This window comes from Trematosphaeria pertusa (assembly GCF_010094035.1).
Source record: "Trematosphaeria pertusa strain CBS 122368 unplaced genomic scaffold BU26scaffold_27, whole genome shotgun sequence".
In the NCBI taxonomy this organism is placed as follows: Eukaryota; Fungi; Ascomycota; class Dothideomycetes; order Pleosporales; family Trematosphaeriaceae; genus Trematosphaeria; species Trematosphaeria pertusa.
The window spans coordinates 308,690-327,914 of record NW_022987238.1 but is presented as its reverse complement, the minus strand read 5'-3'; the positions used below and the strand labels follow the sequence as shown (position 1 = coordinate 327,914).

The 19,225-nt window shown below is 54.5% G+C and overlaps 11 protein-coding genes across 11 annotated transcripts; 7 read left to right on the top strand and 4 right to left on the bottom strand.

Moving 5' to 3' along the window:
- Positions 1 to 250: 250 nt before the first annotated feature.
- On the top strand, positions 251 to 2,749 carry BU26DRAFT_535692 (Rho GTPase activation protein; the record flags this gene model as incomplete). The annotated part of the gene is made up of 4 exons (XM_033831301.1): positions 251 to 455; positions 508 to 641; positions 694 to 942; positions 995 to 2,749. The coding sequence occupies 4 exons, from the start codon at positions 251 to 253 to the stop codon at positions 2,747 to 2,749; spliced, it is 2,343 nt and encodes a 780-aa protein (XP_033675836.1).
- Positions 2,750 to 4,013: 1,264 nt separating this feature from the next.
- Positions 4,014 to 4,749, top strand: BU26DRAFT_525733 (uncharacterized protein). The gene is made up of 4 exons (XM_033830574.1): positions 4,014 to 4,059; positions 4,162 to 4,226; positions 4,310 to 4,352; positions 4,617 to 4,749. Exons 1-4 carry the CDS (start codon positions 4,056 to 4,058, stop codon positions 4,733 to 4,735), a joined length of 231 nt encoding a protein of 76 aa, XP_033675835.1. The 5' UTR covers positions 4,014 to 4,055; the 3' UTR covers positions 4,736 to 4,749.
- A 459-nt stretch (positions 4,750 to 5,208) lies between these two features.
- Positions 5,209 to 6,457, top strand: BU26DRAFT_191591 (uncharacterized protein). The gene has a single exon (XM_033820517.1). The coding sequence runs from the start codon at positions 5,440 to 5,442 to the stop codon at positions 6,154 to 6,156; it is 717 nt and encodes a 238-aa protein (XP_033675834.1). The 5' UTR covers positions 5,209 to 5,439; the 3' UTR covers positions 6,157 to 6,457.
- A 140-nt stretch (positions 6,458 to 6,597) lies between these two features.
- BU26DRAFT_556606 (acyl-CoA N-acyltransferase) lies at positions 6,598 to 8,151 on the top strand. The gene is made up of 3 exons (XM_033832393.1): positions 6,598 to 6,892; positions 7,004 to 7,421; positions 7,476 to 8,151. The coding sequence occupies exons 1-3, from the start codon at positions 6,665 to 6,667 to the stop codon at positions 7,823 to 7,825; spliced, it is 996 nt and encodes a 331-aa protein (XP_033675833.1). The 5' UTR covers positions 6,598 to 6,664; the 3' UTR covers positions 7,826 to 8,151.
- BU26DRAFT_191343 (uncharacterized protein) lies at positions 8,143 to 10,539 on the bottom strand. The gene is made up of 5 exons (XM_033820515.1): positions 9,974 to 10,539; positions 9,414 to 9,870; positions 8,897 to 9,363; positions 8,317 to 8,845; positions 8,143 to 8,266 (listed from the first exon to the last, which is right to left on the bottom strand). The coding sequence occupies exons 1-5, from the start codon at positions 10,182 to 10,184 to the stop codon at positions 8,224 to 8,226; spliced, it is 1,707 nt and encodes a 568-aa protein (XP_033675832.1). The 5' UTR covers positions 10,185 to 10,539; the 3' UTR covers positions 8,143 to 8,223.
- Positions 10,540 to 10,843: 304 nt separating this feature from the next.
- On the bottom strand, positions 10,844 to 11,939 carry BU26DRAFT_441977 (Ureohydrolase; the record flags this gene model as incomplete). Its single annotated transcript, XM_033824484.1, has 3 exons — positions 10,844 to 11,147; positions 11,221 to 11,804; positions 11,853 to 11,939. The coding sequence occupies 3 exons, from the start codon at positions 11,937 to 11,939 to the stop codon at positions 10,844 to 10,846; spliced, it is 975 nt and encodes a 324-aa protein (XP_033675831.1).
- A 759-nt stretch (positions 11,940 to 12,698) lies between these two features.
- On the top strand, positions 12,699 to 13,533 carry BU26DRAFT_525729 (DUF167-domain-containing protein). Its single transcript, XM_033830573.1, has 3 exons — positions 12,699 to 12,969; positions 13,024 to 13,195; positions 13,384 to 13,533. The coding sequence occupies exons 1-2, from the start codon at positions 12,763 to 12,765 to the stop codon at positions 13,177 to 13,179; spliced, it is 363 nt and encodes a 120-aa protein (XP_033675830.1). The 5' UTR covers positions 12,699 to 12,762; the 3' UTR covers positions 13,180 to 13,195; positions 13,384 to 13,533.
- Positions 13,151 to 14,301, bottom strand: BU26DRAFT_191417 (uncharacterized protein). The gene is made up of 4 exons (XM_033820516.1): positions 14,131 to 14,301; positions 13,682 to 14,044; positions 13,399 to 13,629; positions 13,151 to 13,349 (listed from the first exon to the last, which is right to left on the bottom strand). The coding sequence occupies exons 2-4, from the start codon at positions 13,947 to 13,949 to the stop codon at positions 13,315 to 13,317; spliced, it is 534 nt and encodes a 177-aa protein (XP_033675829.1). The 5' UTR covers positions 13,950 to 14,044; positions 14,131 to 14,301; the 3' UTR covers positions 13,151 to 13,314.
- Positions 14,302 to 15,237: 936 nt separating this feature from the next.
- On the bottom strand, positions 15,238 to 17,507 carry BU26DRAFT_470018 (WD repeat-containing protein). Its single transcript, XM_033825331.1, has 4 exons — positions 17,294 to 17,507; positions 16,560 to 17,235; positions 15,717 to 16,510; positions 15,238 to 15,652 (listed from the first exon to the last, which is right to left on the bottom strand). The coding sequence occupies exons 2-4, from the start codon at positions 17,106 to 17,108 to the stop codon at positions 15,433 to 15,435; spliced, it is 1,563 nt and encodes a 520-aa protein (XP_033675828.1). The 5' UTR covers positions 17,109 to 17,235; positions 17,294 to 17,507; the 3' UTR covers positions 15,238 to 15,432.
- A 167-nt stretch (positions 17,508 to 17,674) lies between these two features.
- Positions 17,675 to 18,496, top strand: BU26DRAFT_441800 (ubiquinone biosynthesis protein COQ9; the record flags this gene model as incomplete). The annotated part of the gene is made up of 2 exons (XM_033824477.1): positions 17,675 to 18,109; positions 18,164 to 18,496. 2 exons carry the CDS (start codon positions 17,675 to 17,677, stop codon positions 18,494 to 18,496), a joined length of 768 nt encoding a protein of 255 aa, XP_033675827.1.
- BU26DRAFT_525727 (uncharacterized protein) lies at positions 18,480 to 19,089 on the top strand. Its single transcript, XM_033830572.1, has one exon. The coding sequence runs from the start codon at positions 18,555 to 18,557 to the stop codon at positions 19,041 to 19,043; it is 489 nt and encodes a 162-aa protein (XP_033675826.1). The 5' UTR covers positions 18,480 to 18,554; the 3' UTR covers positions 19,044 to 19,089.
- Positions 19,090 to 19,225: the final 136 nt, after the last annotated feature.

Here is a 19,225-nt window from a genome sequence, read left to right as displayed (position 1 = left end):
GCCATCCTGGCAATCTCGCTCGCGCGCAGATCCAGGCACCGCGCACAAAGAAAACCCTTCAGACCCTGAATTCCTCGTCGCGGACAAAGCGCAGCATCCGGCGTGGGCTGAGCCATTGCCAGCGTTGCACACGTACCTGAGTCCTGATTCTTTGTCCGACTCACCCATCGTCCCGCCGCGACCCCGTGCAACCGCATTCCTCTACAACACCTGCCTCGATCCGCTCCCACCACCCCCGCCGGCCCTCACCATGGCCGTCTCCATGCTGCACGCTCCCTCGCGGGCGTCGACCTCCTCGTCCTCGTCCTTCATCCCCGTCTCGCGCCAGAACACCATGTCTTCGCACGATGGCTCGCGCTCGGTGCGCCAGTCGAAGCGCTACTCGGTCACCGCCCTGTACCTGTCCATGTCCCAGAAGGATAAGGAGCTGGAAATCGAGGACGATTTAGCAAGAGGTATATCTGGTTCAATTGCATGCGATCTGGGGTGGATGCTAACGGTCTACAGCCCAGAAGATACTGCGCGAGCTAAAGGCCAAGATCTCGTCGCAGTCAAAGAAGAACTTCGTCCTCGAGAAGGACGTGCGCTACCTCGACTCGCGGATAGCGCTGCTCATTCAGAACCGCATGGCGTTGGAAGAGGTACGCGTAGCACAGCATGCGTTGCACCGGACGGGGCTGACTATGCACGTAGCAAAACGAGGTTGCAAGCCACCTCGACGAAGCCGCTGAGCTTCAAGAGGGCTTCTTTCCCAACGACGAGAAGACGCAGAAATACGGAAACCTGCTCTTCCTCCTCCAGTCGGAGCCGAGGCACATTGCCCACCTCTGCCGCCTTGTTTCCATGGCCGAGATCGACGCGCTGCTGCAGACCGTCATGTTCACCATCTACGGGAATCAGTATGAGAGTCGAGAAGAGCATCTGCTACTGACTATGTTTCAGGTATGTTGGTTTACCCGGGCTTGTGGAAATTATTGCTGATCTCAGAAAATAGTCTGTTCTCACATATCAATTCGACAATACCCCGGACTATAGTTCCCTACTTCGCGCCAACACCCCGGTTTCGCGCATGATGACCACGTACACCCGCCGAGGACCTGGTCAAAGCTACCTCAAGGTTGTCCTGCAAGAACGCATCAACTCGCTGATTGAGTTGAAAGACCTGGATCTCGAGATTAATCCCCTCAAGGTATATGAGAAGATGGTCAGTGAGATCGAAGAGCAGCAGGGAAAACTGCCACCCAACCTTCCCAAAGGCGTGACTGCCGAACAGGCTGCGGAGAATGAGACGGTGCAGCAGATCATTGCCCCGCGGCTGACCATGCTCATGGAAATCGCCAACAACTTCCTCACTACCATCATCAACGGCCTGGAGGAGACGCCATACGGAATTCGATGGATCTGCAAGCAGATCCGCAGTCTCTCGCGGCGGAAGTATCCCGATGCGCAGGACCAGACCATTTGCACGCTCATCGGAGGTTTCTTTTTCCTCCGATTCATCAATCCCGCAATTGTTACGCCGAGATCGTACATGCTGATTGATGCGACCCCGGCTGAGAACCCGAAGCGTACACTCACCTATGTTGCGAAGATGCTGCAGAACCTGGCCAACAAGCCGTCGTATGCGAAGGAGCCGTACATGGTCAAGCTGCAACCATTCATCCAACAGAACAAGGAGCGCATCAACAAGTTCCTGCTCGATCTCTGCGAAGTGCAGGACTTCTATGAGAGCTTGGAGATGGACAATTATGTTGCGCTCTCCAAGAGGGATCTCGAGCTTTCCATTTCCCTTAACGAAGTGTACGCCACGCATGCACTGCTCGAAAGGCATGTAACCGAGCTGGCAAAAGACGACAGCTCACATTTAGGCGTAATCCTCCAAGAACTCGGACCAGCTCCGGCTCAGCTGCCGCGGAAAGAGAATCGAGCCATCAATCTGCCACTGTTCAGCAAGTGGGAGACGCCTATCGACGATCTCACTGCAGCGCTGGACATCACTCAGGAAGAGATCTACTTCATGGAAGCCAAGTCCACCTTTGTCATGATTCTGAGATCGCTTCCTCCTAATACGTCAATCACGCGCAGGCCATTGAGGCTCGACCGCATAGCCGAGGCAGCAGCTACTACGAAGAATGACTCGGTGATGGTGAAGAAGGGCATCCGCAGCATGGAGCTACTGAGCCAGCTGCAAGAGCTTGGTGTCATTGACAAGGAAGACGGATTCTCTTTGCTCCGAGATGAGGTCGAACAAGAGCTGGCCCACCTGGGTTCTATGAAGGAGAAGGTTATTGAAGAGACGAGGAAGCTCGAAGAAGTACATCGCACCATCCGTGGCCACAACGCGTATCTTGTTGGACAACTCGAGACATACAAATCGTACCTCCACAACGTCCGGAGCCAGTCCGAGGGCAAGACCAGGAAGCAACAGAAACACCAGGTTCTTGGACCCTACAAGTTCACTCACCAGCAGCTCGAGAAGGAGGGCGTCATTCAGAAGAGCAATGTCCCTGAGAACCGAAGAGCCAACATCTACTTCAACTTCACGAGCCCTCTTCCTGGGACCTTCGTCATCTCGCTTCACTACAAGGGTCGCAACCGCGGTCTTCTGGAGCTCGACCTCAAATTGGACGATCTCCTGGAGATGCAGAAGGACAACCAGGAAGATCTGGATCTCGAATACGTCCAGTTCAACGTCTCGAAGGTGCTCGTCCTCCTCAACAAGCGGTTTGCTCGGAAGAAGGGATGGTAGAGCCGCTCCCTCGCCACGCAACGAAGCTATGATACCCCCCTTTCCTAGTTCTACTCTCGGCACTTTGAGCCACATCTGATCTACATAATTCTTTACCTTGGACGGCAAACAGGACTGGGAGCCGAGGAGTCTGGCGTATGGGCCTTGCTTTTCGATTCTTTAACCGGATACCCCTGGGCGGAGGAGAAATAGCATCTCGTAAGGAGCTTACGAAGGGTAGTTGTTGGTACGAAAACGACTGGAGATGATAAGAGGCGGAGCAGATAGTGCCCGCAAAATTGTGGGAACTGTTGCTCGACAAAGCGCAGTTGCCTCACAGAAGCTGATGGACTTGAGATGCGGTAATTTCTTTTGTCTCCGAAAACCCTTTTTCCTTCTTCTACTTCACATCTCTCGCTCTAATTACCCATGTTGCAGCATTCGAGGGATGGCATTGGGCTTGGGTACCTCGATTGGCGCGGCTCATTAGTATTATACTGGTTCATCTCTACGGCTATCGGCAGGACCGAGTTGAGAAGTTTCATTTCTTTTTGATCGTGGTTTTTGCGAACGATATCCCAATGTAATGTACGATACCTGGGGGTGCAAATAGGTGACTGAAATTAATTGAGCTGCTAACCTTGGAATCGCTCTTTCTTGACAGAACGAATGCGTACATTCCGAGCCGCTGTGGCTGATAAGATAACGAGAGGCATGGTACCGCTTAAGTTGATGTCACGATGAATCGCATCCTTTCGAGAGCTTGACAAAGGCATGATAAGCGCTGAGTGATGCTTTGTCTAATTGTGTAACCGGCAATGGCGATGTCAAGGCGGTGCCCTTCAGTACTCCATGCTGAAGACGAGAAATGCAACCGACCAGGGCAAAAGGGCAACATATCGTGGCAAGCTTTCCTGTCTAGATGCATATCCGCTGTGTCTGTCACACGTCCCCGAACCCTTGTTGGCCGTCAGGCGCCATCAGGCGATGGAATGACCTCATTGGCCAGCCCCATCTAAGCTTCCAGTCATCCACCTCGAGGCTGTGACCTGCGTTCTTTAACTCCACCACTCCACTTTCTCTTCGTTCTTTCGACACTCCTTTTACTTCCTATTCACGCGAACGGCGTTGTACTGTGAGAATTATGTCTTCCAGCATTGCGATACCGAAGCGAAAGAAGAAGGTGGTGGACGCGGGGAGTAGCGGGAGTGCCAGCGACAGCTGCGCAAGCAGCTCCGGGTTCGAATATGGCAGCTTTAGGAGTGTGAGCGCCGAGTCGGCGGCTCCGAGTCCGCAGGGGAAGGTCAAGGATAGGAGGCCGTCGTTGATGTGTACGTCCGCCCATTCGTTCATTGTTCTCAACCAACCCTCATGCCCCTCATGCCCCACGAGCACCGTGATAAGCGGACGGCAAGCTAACAAACAATTCCCAGCGGCCGCCTTCTCCAAAGCCGAGCACACCGTCATCAACGTTGGCAACTCCGACTGTCCGAGACTGGTACGTGGCATACCTACAGTGAGCCTGAGGTTTAGTGAGGCTTGCATACCTGCACGGACGAAAACGGCTGATCGATGGGGTAGATAACTTGCGTCAAGGCTTCGCAAGGCTTTGACTGGAATCAGGGTACGTTTCGCAGACGCCTCTATTTTCGGGTTTATGGGAGCAGCGATACCCCAGGTTTCGCGTGTAGATGATGTGCTGGTGTTTCAGAATAGTGTGACGAGTCGAGGAGGGCGTCTCAGGCCTGAGTTTTGAGATGGGACAACGCACGGGTTGCCTCGGCGATCGACGGCACATCTTGGGGAGTTTCGTGGATCGCAAGCCTGGGGTTCTGTCGTATTCGGTGCGGATTTCATGCGCAAATAGTAGCTGACATGGTGTGGACAGAGATCTTCCTCCCAAGCTACATTGCCAACTTCGACTTCGACGACCTCGAACGCAAACAAGACCCCGTCAAAGACATTATAGTCACGGACGAGGAAGTCGCGAACATGTTCCCTTCGTAGGCCGAACCACATCATCAAATTACGTATATACAAGCATATCGCGGGCGCAATGGAACGATCTACCCGGATCGGATGGTGTTGGATACATCGGGACTGGCGACCTCGGTCCTGTTCATATCTACGCATTGGACGGTGTTATACGTATTGACATTCCGGCCATTTTTGGGTATGGGGCGGCGTGCATATGGCTGACTTTCTTTGAAGATTTATTGCTATCTCATGGGAAAGGCGTTTGGAGGCTTCGCTCACTTTGGATACTCTTGTATTGTCAGGATAGACAACTGGACGCAAGCCCACAGCTTCGTTTTAGATACTATGGAATTCTCCACTTCATATATACCAGTCACTCTTACTGCGTTCTCATCTTGTGCCTTGCAGGATGGTTCAGGGTTATCTCGCCATTCACTAACCGGCCGAGGTAGCCCCACCTTCCATGCATAACGATACGCTAGCCGCATGCGATCACGTGGCCCCGCGGCGATCTCCCGGGCGCAAAACAACACCAAAACAGAGTGAACTCAAGCCTTCCAACACCTATTTCGACACCACCACGCTTCCAATTCGACCCGACACCTATAATCTTATAGCTACAGCCCCGCGCTTTCACGCGAAAATTCGCTACAATCGAGAAACCGCACCGGCAGAGCTGCAACGCGTCATCAGCACACCGCGCATCCTCCCAGCACATCACCCCCGCAGCGACAATGGATTCGGAGCACCGCAAAATCGAACTCCAATCCCCCGGCGATCTTACATACCTCACCTCGCAAATCCGCACCGTCGCGCGCAAAAAAATAGACCTGCACCTGCCCCCGCACCCGGACTCCTCCGAGCCCGACGACCTGCGCGCCCAAGTCGAAGACCTCGTCGACGCCTTCGTCGCGCAGGTCCTCGCCGGCCTGCGCCACAACATCAGCATAAATGGGATCGATGTTGTAAAGCGCGGTTCAGAGGAAGACGGGGACGGCGACGCGGACGGCGAGAAAATGGACGTCAATGTCGAGAATGCGGTGGTGCAGGTCGAGGACTTCGAGCCCTTTGATGAGAAGCTGAGAGGGCGGCTGGGCGCTGCGGTTCAGAAGCGCGATGCGCTTGTTGCGAAGATTAGCCAGCATCGGCGGACGACGCCGGCGCTGGCGGCGAGGCGGTGGGAGGAGCAGTTTAGTAGGGAGATGGAGGAGTTGGAGAGGGGGTGGAGAGAGGGGCAGAAGAGGGCGGTGGAGATGGGAGAGCAGGATGTGCTGGGTGTGCAGGGCGTGAAGAGGAGGGAGGAGGTGGAGAGGAATTGGGAGAGGGCTGTCGAAGGGTTGGGGCGGTTGCAGAAGGGGTTGCCGGAGACGAGGGCGAGGTTGGAGAGGTGTGGGGATGTGGTTGGGTATCTGCAAGGGGGTGGGAAGGAGAAGGAGAAGGGGAGGGTGTAGAGAAGGTGATCTTGAGGCGTTCTGGATGGGAGGTGGTTATGAAATGGGCTATGGTTGGATTGGGCTGGATCGGCGTTTTGGCGTTGCGGAGTTTGGCCTCCAGCATCTGTTTAGCACTGAGTAATCCACTCAACGGAGGCGTGAAGGATACCCAAAGTTTACCTCTCTGTATAAGCGCCTTTATGCAACAAGATAATCGTTCTGAGCGCTGATCCAAGAAGCATTGACTTCCTGATTCTACCCAGTTTTCCTGTACCTACATTATACTTATGGAACCACTACGAGGGAACGGATAGAGCAGTAAGCTACTACTCCTTCCTCGTTTACTAGTTTATGGCTCTCCGCATGATAACCCTAAAGCCGTCCACATCCGCACGTGCCCCCGCGTCAACCCAACCCCCATCCGTCATAGCGCGCACGCCCTCCAACCTCAGCCCTCAACCGTAATCGGCGCACCCCGCATGTTCACGCGTCACCGCGTGCGCTTCCCACCTCGCACCAGACCTCAATGGCATCCGACCCCGCCATCCCGAATGGCGCCCCGCCCAAAGACTCCGCGAAAAAGCCCTCCATGGATCCCAATGTCCTGGAGGTCGTTTTCGGCTCGCTGCTCATTAAGCCGTGGTTCCCGTCTTTCTACCCCGAGGAGCTGGTCGGCCGGAAGGTGGAGAGGCTGTATGTGTGCCAGTGGTGCTTTAAGTATACCAAGGAACTCGTGCCGTTTCTGGGACATCTGGTGAGTCGGACGGAACTCTCGCACGCACAAATATACTCGCTCTGGGTGGGGGGTGGGAGGGTAGAAAGAGAGAGAGAACGAGAGATAGGATTGCTGATCCAAGCTTGCTAGAAAGCATGTCCGCTCCGTAACGCCCCGCCGCCAGGCGTCGTCAAATACACCAAGGACAACATAACACTCTACGAGCTCGACGGCGAAGAGCACAAGCTCTACGCGCAGAACCTCTCGCTCTTCGCTAAGCTCTTCCTCGACACCAAATCCGTCTTCTACGACGTGACCACCTTCCTGTACTATCTGCTCGTGCTCGAGCGGCCCTCGCCGGCGATCGCAGGCACGCGGTCAGACAACGGCGCAGACGGAAGACAGGTCGTCGGCTTCTTCAGCAAGGAGAAGATGAGCTGGGATAACTACAATCTGGCGTGTATCTGCGTGTTTCCGCCGTGGCAGAAGCAGGGCTGGGGCCAGGTGTTGATGGGCGCGAGCTATGAGCTGGGCCGGCACGAGGGGAGGCTTGGTGGGCCTGAGAAACGTACGTCCCTCTTTCCCCATAACCCCAAAAGCTGCTAATGGAAGATTTGTGCAGCATTGTCCGATCTAGGCCGCCTCGCCTACACGCACTTCTGGTCGCAGACCCTCGCGCGCACCATCCTCGCCGTGCCGTCCAAGCGCACACTCACCGTCAACGATTTGCGCGACGAAACGTACATCACCGCCGACGACATCATCACTACGCTGCAAGCAATGGATGTGTTGGACCACAGGAAGAGGGGTGGCGCGGAGGCGGTGATTAATAAGGCGAGGGTGAAGGCGTGGGTGGAGAGGCATGGGATTGATGTAGAGAAGAATCCGGTGGATCCCGAGGCTTTTATTTGGGAGGAGAGCGAGGGGGAGGAAGAAGAAGAGGAGGAGGAGGAGGAAGAGGAAGAGGAATGATGGTGTAGGGCTGTGGGGATCAGTGGGCAGGAAGAGGGAGGTGGGCTGGCGAATTGGTTTGGCGTTCGGAGTCGTATACCCTTGGTTTTGGGATAGATGGGCAAATGGGATGGTTTCACGCTCTCAATCAACGAGCACGCGATAGTGTGGCATTCTATCATGCCAAATAGCACATAACATAGCTTCGGCCTTCTGCAAGCAGAGCCTGTAGAGCATAACCTAGGTGTCGAAGGTGTTACAACACGGAAGTTAACGTTTCTCTTAGAGCGCCGGTGGAGCCATATCCAACTTTAGACGGTAGATGGGGTTCAAGAGAGAAAACTGATGGCAAAACATTATCATTTTCTTTTACGTTGAGGTCTAGCTGTCTAGTAAGTTCTCATGACACTCTCCACTCTCTAAAACCGGCTGGTGTCGCGCCCAAACAGCCAATTGATAAGCCTATATACAGTCAGCACGAATCCTTCTGCTTCTCAAAGTGGCACACTTACCAGTACGTTGGTATCAAGATCTTGTTCCGCCAACTGACACTCTTCGTCAGATACGCGCCGCGCCAGATCAACCACGCTAATCTGCCGGAGATATTGCCTCCTTCACCGCCCTGGAACAGCGCTTTCCAGTTACCAATGTACGCCATGACGCCCATATTCTTCCATGTGAAACCCGCCTTTTCGATGTCGCCCTTGTTGAGGCGCTTCGACAGCCAGTACGCCTTCTGCGACGCTACTTGGGCCGTAGCGGGATAGGATGTGCCCTCCACGATCGCGCAATCACCCAAGGCGAAGACGTCTTTGAGGATGGCTTCTGGCTTCTGGTCGCCGTCTTTCTCGCCTACCAACTTGACCCGCAGGCGAGAATCGGTTATGACGGAGCCTGTCTTTTGGTCTTTCTTGATTTTCCAGAGGAGGTTGTCGGGGTTGCCTTTTCCTTCGCCGGCTTCGAGCCGCTTGAAGCTGCTGGGTAGCTCGTACACAGAGCCGAGGGCTTTTGCCACGAAAGGATTCTGCATGAGGCCAGTGCCTGAGGAATGGTTAGTCCGTAGGGATACAAGCGGGTTCTAGGGAAACGTACTCCACACTACCATCCCAACACCCATCTCACCCTCCTCTTTCACCTTGAGTGTATAGACCATATGGTCCCGCCTCGCTCCCCCCTCATCTCCCTTTTCTCCCGGCGCTCCGGGCCTAAGCTCCTGAACGTGGTGCTGAGTCTTGATCGATATGCCCTCTCGTTTAAATGTGTCCATAGCATACTTCGCCAACTTCTCATCGAACATTGGCAGCACCTTTGCTGCGACGTCGTATACGGTAATCTTGTGGTACGGAATGAGTTCGGGGTATAGGCGCGCAAGGTCTTCGTGGATGAGGTCGTGAAGCTCGGCGGAGAACTCGATACCTGTGGGACCTCCGCCGACGACAGCGAAGTTGAGAAGTTGGCGACGACGCTCTTCGGGGGTTGTGGGGAGGGCGGCCGCCTCGAAGCATGCCAGGAGGCGGGATCTGATTTTGCGAGCATCGCCGACGTCTTTGAGGAAGAGGCTGCATATGTTATCAGCTGTGTTCGATTGAGGATACGGAGGGAAGTGTACGAATGTTCTTTAACCCCAGGAGTCCCGAAGGTCTGACTGTAGCAGCCGACGGTAATAATTAGCTTATCATAGGTCAAGTCGAACAGCTTGCCCTTCTTAGCTTCCACCTTCTTCTCTTCTTTCCTTTCTTCCTTCGTCTCTCCTGCATGTCGGTCATCCGTCAATGCATGCGTAGCCGTCGGATCATCCACCGCCTCCTCAATCGTAACAACCTTGTTCTTGAAATCCACCCCGTCCGCCCACCCTTGAAAGAAGCTCACATTCGTCCGCCTCGTCCGCACAGGCTCAAGCGCGGTTCGAAACTCGAGGGTGCCGACCGACGTAGAAGCAAGGAGAGGCGTAAAAGCAAAGTACGACCTAGGCGAGACCACAACGGCCTGGTACTTCTTCGAGTCCAGCTCCCGTGCGACCGTATACCCAGCCCATCCGCTTCCTAGAATAAGAACTCGTTCCCGGTCTGTGTGACGCCCGATTAGCCTCCTAAGCCGCTGGGAGAGACTCATGAGTAGTCTCTATACCGGGGGCCAAACGGGACGAAAAGGCAGCTAGCCACTACTTACTGTCTCTGCCGGAATCCAATTGACTTATAGTGAGGAGCCTCTTCTGCTGAGAAGAAGCTCCCACATGCTGTCGATAACACGGACCAGCGGCCGCATGTGAGATCAGCGAGGGCGAGGACCTGGCGCAGGCCCGAATCGTGTCCCGAGAGAGTAATTCTCGGACTCCCGAAGGCAATTGGTGTAACTGAGTGAGGCGTGCAGTTGGCTGCATTGCTGTGCGTGTTTAGACTTTGGGGCTACACATGTCGGTGTGCAGGTGCTCGGATCAGAGGAGAGGAGAGAAGATGTATGTAGAGTTGAACGCGAGCGTGGTGCTTTTTCGGCGGAACCGCAGGTGCCATGACGTACGAACGTCGTTACTTTGACGCTGGCAAGGATCGCGGCACACGGCGGAACGGCGATTCTAGGGACGTATAATCTTGAGAGTAAGCGTAGGAGAGTCAATTGATGTTGCAATTTCTTCACGACAAAGCTACACTTCTGAGGTTCGGAACGCGATGGATCGTTCATTCCGAGTTGTGCACCTGCAGCGATTTGATTGGCTAGATTGCGGCACCGGGTCATCACATGGCGGAGCTCCACCACCGGGTCACCATTATAAAGCTAGTAATTGACATTTGACAAACGGCGGTAAAGGGGAATTCCTGCGAAAGTGCCCGGAGCAGCTGAAGACCGGCGGATGGGGTAAGCTTATGCTTCCGGTTTATTTTCGCGCACCGCGCTCGTGACTCCTTGTTCACTCATCGACAAAGGCCCGAATGTCAAATGCACAGCAGAATTCTATGTATCCGCCCTAAAATATGCCCGTAATTGCCCTTGCCGTGGGCTTTTGTACTCCAAGCCGGACCATTCGCTCCACCAACGCCGCCTTTACAAGAGCGTGTCGCCGAGTGCGCATCTGACAATGCTGCAGCCAGCGCGGACAGTATCGCTTGCCCCGTGCTCGTCCAGGCTCGGATTGACTTCCACCAAATCCAGCGCAATCAGTGAGCCCGTCTCTGCCACACATTCCGCAATGAAGTCGCCCTCACGTAGCGTCAAGCCACCGCGGACCGGTGTGCCAGTACTCGGCGCCCACATCGGGTCCAGGGCGTCCACGTCGAAAGAAAGGTGGATGGGAGTATCGCTGCCAATCCAGCCCAAAGCCATGTCCATGACTTTGCCGATGCCGTGTCTATGCTCTCAACATCAGTATGGTGGCTTTCGGAGCAAGTCGGGGCCGATGGGGTGCCGCGACGGCGGCTTACCTATCAATATCGTGCATTGAAAACGCCTTGATTCCGTGGTCCCTGAGGATCTTCTTCTCGCCCTTGTCGATGTCGCGCAAGCCGATGTAGACGAGTTTCTTCGTGCTGAGGCGGTGGTGCTCTTTCAACCACCCGAAGATGTCTTCTCTCTCTTCCGTCGCCAGGCCGGTCAAGAAAGACACGGGCATGCCGTGGATGTTGCCGCTCTCGGACGACTCGGGCGTGTTGATATCGGCGTGTGCGTCGACCCAGATGACTGCAATCTCTCTGCCCAGCCGTTCCCGGATCGCTCTTGCTGTCCCGGAGACGGTTCCAATGGCTATCGAGTGGTCCCCGCCGAGCGTCAGTACCAACTTGCCGCTCTTTGCATGGCTGTACACCTGCTCGCTCACTTCCTTGGTAACGGCGCTGGCAAACTTGGGTCGCTTCATGTTGCGATATGGCGGGTCGTCCGCAGGCTTGATCTCGGCATAGTTGTGCACCTGGCCATCAAAGGTGACATTGTACTCGAGGTCCTCTTCAAGCTGCTGAATCAGTCCAGCCTCGATGAGGGCCATGGGCGCCGCGTCCACACCGGGTTTTGGCTACATTCGCCGTCAGTCGTCTTTGCGCAATCCAGACAAGCTACTCACCTGGCCTCCGCTAAAGCCCACTGCCACAACACCCAAGTCATGGCGGCTCGGAAGGAATTTGGGCTGCAATTGCGGTGCAGACGTCATCTTATCTAAACGATGCTGTGGGGAGGCGTCAGTCGTCTCGCAACGCTGCGGTTGAGGTTCTGGATGTTGTGTGTCGCTAGCTAGCTGACCAAAGAGCAGCTGCGCAACACAAAGAAGTCGGGCAAGCCTTACATTTGTACCCGCTGCCTTTCACTAGCTGAAGCCCTCGAGGCCGCGTATGCGCAATGAAGCAATCGATGTAACCACCCTTTCCGGCTATATCCAGAAAACGAGCAAAGTCCAAAGGCGACGGAAAGTGGGAAAACTAGGAACTGGGGGAACGAAAAATTGGGTGTGTGTGCGCGTGGTCCCTTTTTATCTCTGCTGGCTACGCCATCTCTTAGGTAATTGCCTTCTTCTGGATTGTTGCTCATCGCGAAGACCTGTACTTAGGGGAAGAGTTGAAGATACTATTCCCCTAAGTACAGGTATAGACGCGGTTTATCTCGCACCCCCACTAGCGGTGCGGGAAGGCAGGGATGCCGGCAGAGCGATGTCGGAACATGACAGCATCAACAGATGTCGTTGGTAGGAGATAATGCCGCCTGGCACGCTTCAGCAGCGCTTTCAGTGCTCCAAAGCTTCGTTCGACGTTCGTATAAACGTTGGACGCATACGTCTCTGACGGCTAAAGCTACTCGAGATCTCCAGACGACCCTTGCGTGATTGGCCACATCTCACCGTCTAGTCCGTGCGCGTCCTAGGGCGGCTTCAGTCGGCTTTTCAGACACCGCCAATTTCTCGCCGACACGTAGCCAGCTGACCTTCCTTATTCACTATCAAAGCACCAGTCACATGGTCTGAGTTCCATCCAATACCGACCATGTTTACCCCTGCTATCCGCTTCATCGCCGCCAAACGGGCAAAAGCTCAGGGTGGCTCCATTCAATTGCTTTGCCATGTCAAGCCGGGCGTTAACGCTAATAGAGAGGGTATCGCAGCTGTGTCGAATGAGGCCATCGAGGTCTGCGTCGCTGCACAGGCAAGAGAAGGGGAAGCTAACAAGGCTGTGAGGGAACTGTTAGCTGAAGCTAGTCTCACTGTCTAATACCTCCCAGACCAAATTGGCTAACGCCTGATTCAGGTTCTCAACGTGCCCAAGTCCGATGTCGAAATCGCAAAGGGGATGAAGGGCCGAGAGAAGACCGTCATAATCAGCAACATCGCAACCAAGAACAAGACGCCAGAAGAAGAGATTGAGAGGATTAGGATTATATTGCAAGAGAGCGTGGCTCGTTAGTGGATTTGTTCATTATGTACGTTTGCTCCACCTGTGTCTTCCATCTCTATTTCATGGCTCTTCTGTCGGTCACTTTCAATGATGATCGTGTACGATCTGCATGATCTTATACGTCTGCAAATGCATTGAGAACTTTTAGTACTCCCAAGCGCCGGCCGTAGTGGAATTAACTGTAGAGAGCGTTAGCTAACATCATATTCTAAGCGGCTCAGAACATACCGGTCAGAGCGCTGAAACCCAGGCACTCGGGGCTGAGGGTCACATTCGGGCGCTGGCCGTACACCTGCCATGGTTTGCCTTCCACCGGGCATGCAACGAGACCGCCGTCAAAGGTGAGATGGCCGAAACTTTCACCCTCGGTCTTGCTCCAGCCATCCACAACGGAGCCTTCCGGGATATAGGCCGAGTGGGGTACAGTGTAGCTCATGGTAGCGTCTGGAGCAATGTACACTGTTGCTTTGTCAGAACATGTGAATTTCATGGGAAGTGCGGATTCACGAACCTCGCTGTCCACCAGGCACAATGACCGCAAGACTGAGCGTTCCGTCGCCGCCGGCGAGCACAGTCGAGTTCCCTGGGTACTCATTGCAAACATCGCCCACTTGCGGAGGGCAGTAGGACGATGGGCTCCCGCCGAGGAAGAACTTTCCGCCGATGGCGTTCAGGGGCAGCAGATGAACCGGCGAGGCACTGCGAGCCGACATGACGCCGAAGTATCCTTGAGCAAGAGTGCTCGCAATGAGGGTGGAGAAAGCAGCGACGGTCTTCATTTTGGAAGATTGACGGAGGTTGAAGCGAGTGTGGTGGTTCGACAGTGGTAGGAAATAAGAAACCTTGTGGAGTCGAGTTCGAATGCTGCTGAGTGCTGCTGGAATCAGGATCTCGAGATGTGGCAGGCCTCTGCTAATTTATACCAGAGCCCTTGTCGTGGTGTGAGGGGCAACGACGAACATCAGCATCCTTCGCCCGAGCCTCACAAATTAACGACCGAGAGAACAGCCGCATCGCCCACGATACCTGGTGCGCCCACGTCAAGCGCTCTGGCCTGGTTACTTCCAGACGGCTATCCCGGATCGCAGCACGAACTGTCAACCACAAAGTCAAGGCGAAGGTTGCATCGCGAGCTGCCAAACAGAGCGATCAGCAAGCAGCGATAGCCGGTCGCACGGGGTCACAGGACCCGTAATATGTTCCTCGATCGCTTACAAGCGAGCTGCGGCGCATCATGCATGTTTTTAGAAATTTCGATAGCGTGAATCTGCTCTCTTTTGCGATGCTGCTGCTCGAAATACGAAGAAAGATCTGCGATACCTTCGAGAAGGAGGAAATAAGGTAATGGGCTTCCGTGTTTCTGAAACAAAGGACGTGCTGCGGTAAGAACGGGAAGGATGAGTGGAGAGACGTGGGAAATGATGGAGCGGGTGACGTCGTTGCTCGCCTTGTTCGGCCTCGTTGTTATGGCCCGCTCGCGGCGCTGCCACACCTTAACCTTATTTTTCCGCAATTCAGTGACCTTCGGGCCAAAAATAGCACCAAGCGCGCCATAAAACGCGGTTTCAGTCCCCGGAAAAGGAAATATCTAAACCGCGCATTTTATTGGAAGCAAGTAGAAGACGTTCAATTAGCGGTGTGCGGGTCTATTCAAACTGAGGTTTTTGCGGACAGTGGATGAGCCTGTAACGGTCTTTGAGGCTGTGCTTGGAGCGAACTTTGGGTCTCCGTCAATGTCAGAGGGCCTTGTGCGACGATGACTGATCCTTATACGGTAGCATATTCACGTCCGGAAAGGGGCGAAGTAAGCGGTGCGAAATTCGCGATTTGTGATCCTTTGTAGAACGTTGTCGACGTCCCTCCACGAGAGGAAGCCTTGAGAGGGCCTACCTGCATACTCTCAACCCCAATCATGGCTCGATGGAATTACTTTCTCTGGGGAGATAGCCAAGGGAAATAGCGACCTGCAATACTGTTTGACAGGGCGCTGCATGAAAGATTGCTCGGTTGCGGCGCTGCGCAAGGATAGTGGTTCTAGGTAATATGGGCGTGTTGCCCTATCCGTCTATGCTTCTTGATTACCTAGCAATATATCGTTTCCAGAGGCACGAACAATCAATACTTCTTCATGTAATTCAGATGGTATTCAAGTCGTCCCTCTAGCTTCGGCCAAAGCCGCTTCGAGACTAGAGACCATACGGCTTCGCGACGGTACTTTCCAAATGACGAGCGCTTCAGGCAAGAAAGTCCTGACAAGTGAGGCTACATCCAAAGACACAGCTTCCCACTTGCAGTCCCAGCTGCGACCCAGTCCTGCGTCGGATGGAACTTGGCGACGGCCGGAACGGCCGTGATGCCCTCGCCTCCCAGCTGCGCAAGCTGCTGACCTTTCGCTGTGTACATATCGACAAAGCGATTCATGTTACCTATGCAGAACCGCTGGACGCCATCCTGCGGAAATTGTTGCCATTGGGCTCGAAGACTGAATTGTGATACCGTCAGCATGCCAAACATGTATCGCCGTTTTATGGAAGTGCAGCACGTACATAGTAACCCATCGCCCCGTTTGGTTGTTATGTGGTATCACCACCGACGGCTTCATTTCAGCGTCGGTCAAAGATGTGCCGACCTTCCATTCCGCGCACTTGCTAAAATCGTGAATCTTGATGGTGTCGTCGTATGACGCGGTGGCCACCTGTCCAGCAGAGTTCCACGCCGCGTGTGACACAGAGAGTCTGCTCTCGTGCTCGCCGACTAGTGCTGGCAGACGCCACTCGCCTTTGCCGTTGATCTTACGCAGGTCCCAGATTTTCAACGTACGATCCAAAGAGGCTGTTGCGACTAAGTGCGGGTGCGACGGATGGAGACTGAATCCACCAATCTTCTTTTCAGACAAGTGGAAGATCTCCAAACCGGCTGCTTTCTCGGAGGGTGTGCGCATATCGTACATTCCAAAACGGCCGTCTAGTGTTGAGAAGTACAGCATGTTTGCGTCATTCTTTGAGATTTCGACACCGGATAAGGGAGCATCCTCGTTGGGATCGGACGGGGCGTACACTTCAACCGCGATGCCTTTCGCTAGGTCCAGCTTACGCACAGTCGAATCGTAGGACGCGGAGTACAGGGCATTCGCGTCGTGAGGGCTGAACTGGAAGGTGTGTATCGTCCGAGTGTGGGGCTTCAGGGTGGTTATGCTAGGGCCCTCCACGTCGGCATCTTCGTCGTCTTCCACTTTGACCTCCTGTGCCTTTTGCGAGCAGTCGCATATCCCAAGATTTCCAAGCTTATCGCCTGCAAATACCAGTGGCTTCTCGGTAGTTGGATGCATTCCTAGCGCATACTGCAAGATGGTCAGCATAGATGGTTTCGGAAGGCTGACAATGACTTACGATACGCTCGGGAGTAATCTTTAGTTCATTAGGTTCGAATTCTGGCCAGAGCTCAAGTCCGCTCATCTTTTCGCGGAGCACCCTCAACTCTTTATCGGTAGTTTCTTTCACATCTTGTTCATCGAACGTACGCTCGTACGGCTTTGCGGGGCCTACAATGGACAAAAAGTTCCCATTCGTATCCCACCCCTTGCCCGCTACCACGATGTCATTGAAGTTGTAGGCATCGCTGATACGCTGTCTCTTTGCCTTATCCGCTTCTCTCCGCGCTTCGTGTTCTTCCTCTGCCTTCCGCTTTGCCTTATCGCTGTCGGCCTCAATGCCCTTAAGACGGGACGAGGTTCGCCGCGGCACCACCTCCTCCTGCTTAATCTTTTTTGGCGCGGGCTTCTTCGGCTTTGGCTTCGCAGAGGTAGCAGTTTTGGCGGTCGGGGCTAGGCCGGCCTGAGCGGCCTCCAGCTCTAGGTTGCGCAGAAGCGCCTGCGTCTTCGCGATGTTCTCCTGTCGCTTCCGCTCATATTCGCTGAGCTCGACCTTCTTCCGAGCCATGTCGATTGCGGGTTCAATAGACTGCGACTTCTAGGCAGCGCAAATCTAAGGATGCAGATTGTCGGAAAGACGCGATCGCCGGGGGAGACGTCGATGCTACCGCGGGTTCCGCAATGGCCGGGAGATCCTGCTCAAGGGTCAGTATTCTGATCGAGGGATATACATGATGATGGATGCCCGCACACCTAGAGATCGTAGCAATAGGAACGTGCGAATTGGTGGTCTGGACTGTTCACAAGGATGGGAGCTAGGAGAGTGGCAAGGCGGCAGAGCCGCGGCGCGTGCAAGCGTCGACGCGACATCGCGTGGACGTGCGGTCACGTGGCTCAGTCACAACCTTGGAACACGGCGAGCCGGATTTGAACCATGGAATTGCTAGACGGTGCCGCTTGTGACAAATGTGCATTGCCGGCGCTAATTGACGCGTGCAGCCGTTTGTGTGGTCACTGAATGGCGCACTGCGCGATGGTCGAGACCAAGCTACCTGCTGAGAGTCTTGGCGATTCCGTGAGCTTGATTGAACTCTTCGCATCGTCCAAGATTCACATCCTTAACCCACACCAATAATGGCTCCTGCACGATTATCTAATTCTCTACTCGGGGTATTCCGAGCACCCTCACTCCGTCCAGCAGCTGCTTGGAGGCAGAAGTGCTGCTACCATTCGTACGAGTACAGCCAGCCGCCTCCGTTTCCTCCCGCCGAATCCGCCATCCTCTCCGCCGCGATATCCCACGTACCGAACTATGGCTTTACGGCAGATGCCCTGAAACTGGGGGCGCGCGATGCTGGATATTTGGATGTCTCGACCAATCTGCTCCCGCGAGGAGTCTTTGACCTCGTCAACTTCCATCTTGTCACGCAGCGATTGGCATTGAAGGACTCGGTGCAGTTCCCAACTGAAGGCGAACAAGGGAAGACGCCAGGCGTGGGAGCAAAAGTCAGGACGCTGACATTAGCACGATTGCGGGCTAATGAGCCCGTCATACACCGCTGGCAGGAGGTGATTTGCAGCCCGCAAGCTATGGATATGGCCAGTTGAGCTCACCACTCGTAGGCTCTTGCGATCATGGCCCAGCCCACATACGTTCCAGCGTCTCTCGCCGAGCTAGCTCGACTTGCGGACGAAATATGGTTTCTCGCCGGCGACAAAAGCGTTGACAGCAGCTGGTACACGAAACGAGCAAGCTTGTCGGCGATTTACTCAGCCACGGAAGTGTTCATGACGCAGGATACTTCCAAAGACTACATGGAGACGGAGCAATTTCTCGATGCGCGCCTGGAGGACATCACGAAAGTCGGTGGCTTCTTGGGAGCTCTCAGTGAGTGGGCGGACTACACTGCCCACTCTGCTGTGAACGTGCTCAGGAGCAAGGGGATGAGAATATGAGACCGCGGCCAGCAATTGAGTATATCGCAGAGAATGCTTCGATGCAGACACCGGTCCAATGTGGGTGGTGGAAAGTCGCGAGTTGCGCCATCTTGGCACTCGTGGTAGAGGGCATGCAGAGGAAGTCGCGGTCAACATCTCACCTCGTCTCGAACACAGAATACGGCGAAGATTCCTTCCGCAGAGCGGCTATATTCTCTTTGTACTTTATGCTGTACTACTATCAGTATCCCCTTCGAGCGGGCGCGGCAAAGTCGACCCTGGCGAAGTGCTCTGGCTATCCAGTCCAGCTCCCACATCACAAGACTCCCAAGACTCCCCACGCGCACCCTGCTCCACCACGATGATGCCAGCTAACGCGAATAGGTTGCTGACATGCCTACGTGGCAGTTCAGCGTCCTGTTCGCACTCAAACGTCTTGGAGCTACATCCGAGTCCAGCTGTAACCTTTGTAGCTATTCGGCGGGTCCCGCAGTCCTTTACGGCTCTCGCGGCTCGATGCGAAGGCGTCGCATTTGTCCAGGCGGTCAGAGACGACGTCATTTGAGCCCTGGGCCGAAGTTTCGAGAAGTTAAAATCAAGGTTCCGCTGGACATTTACGAGGGGTCAGGAGAGAAAGCAGAGCCTATGACGTTTCATCCTCAGAAAAGGCTCCCATCAGCTGCAAGACATCACGATCATTTGCGTCCAGCAAGACTCATTGGCGCGTCGCCTGCCCGAGGGAACAAT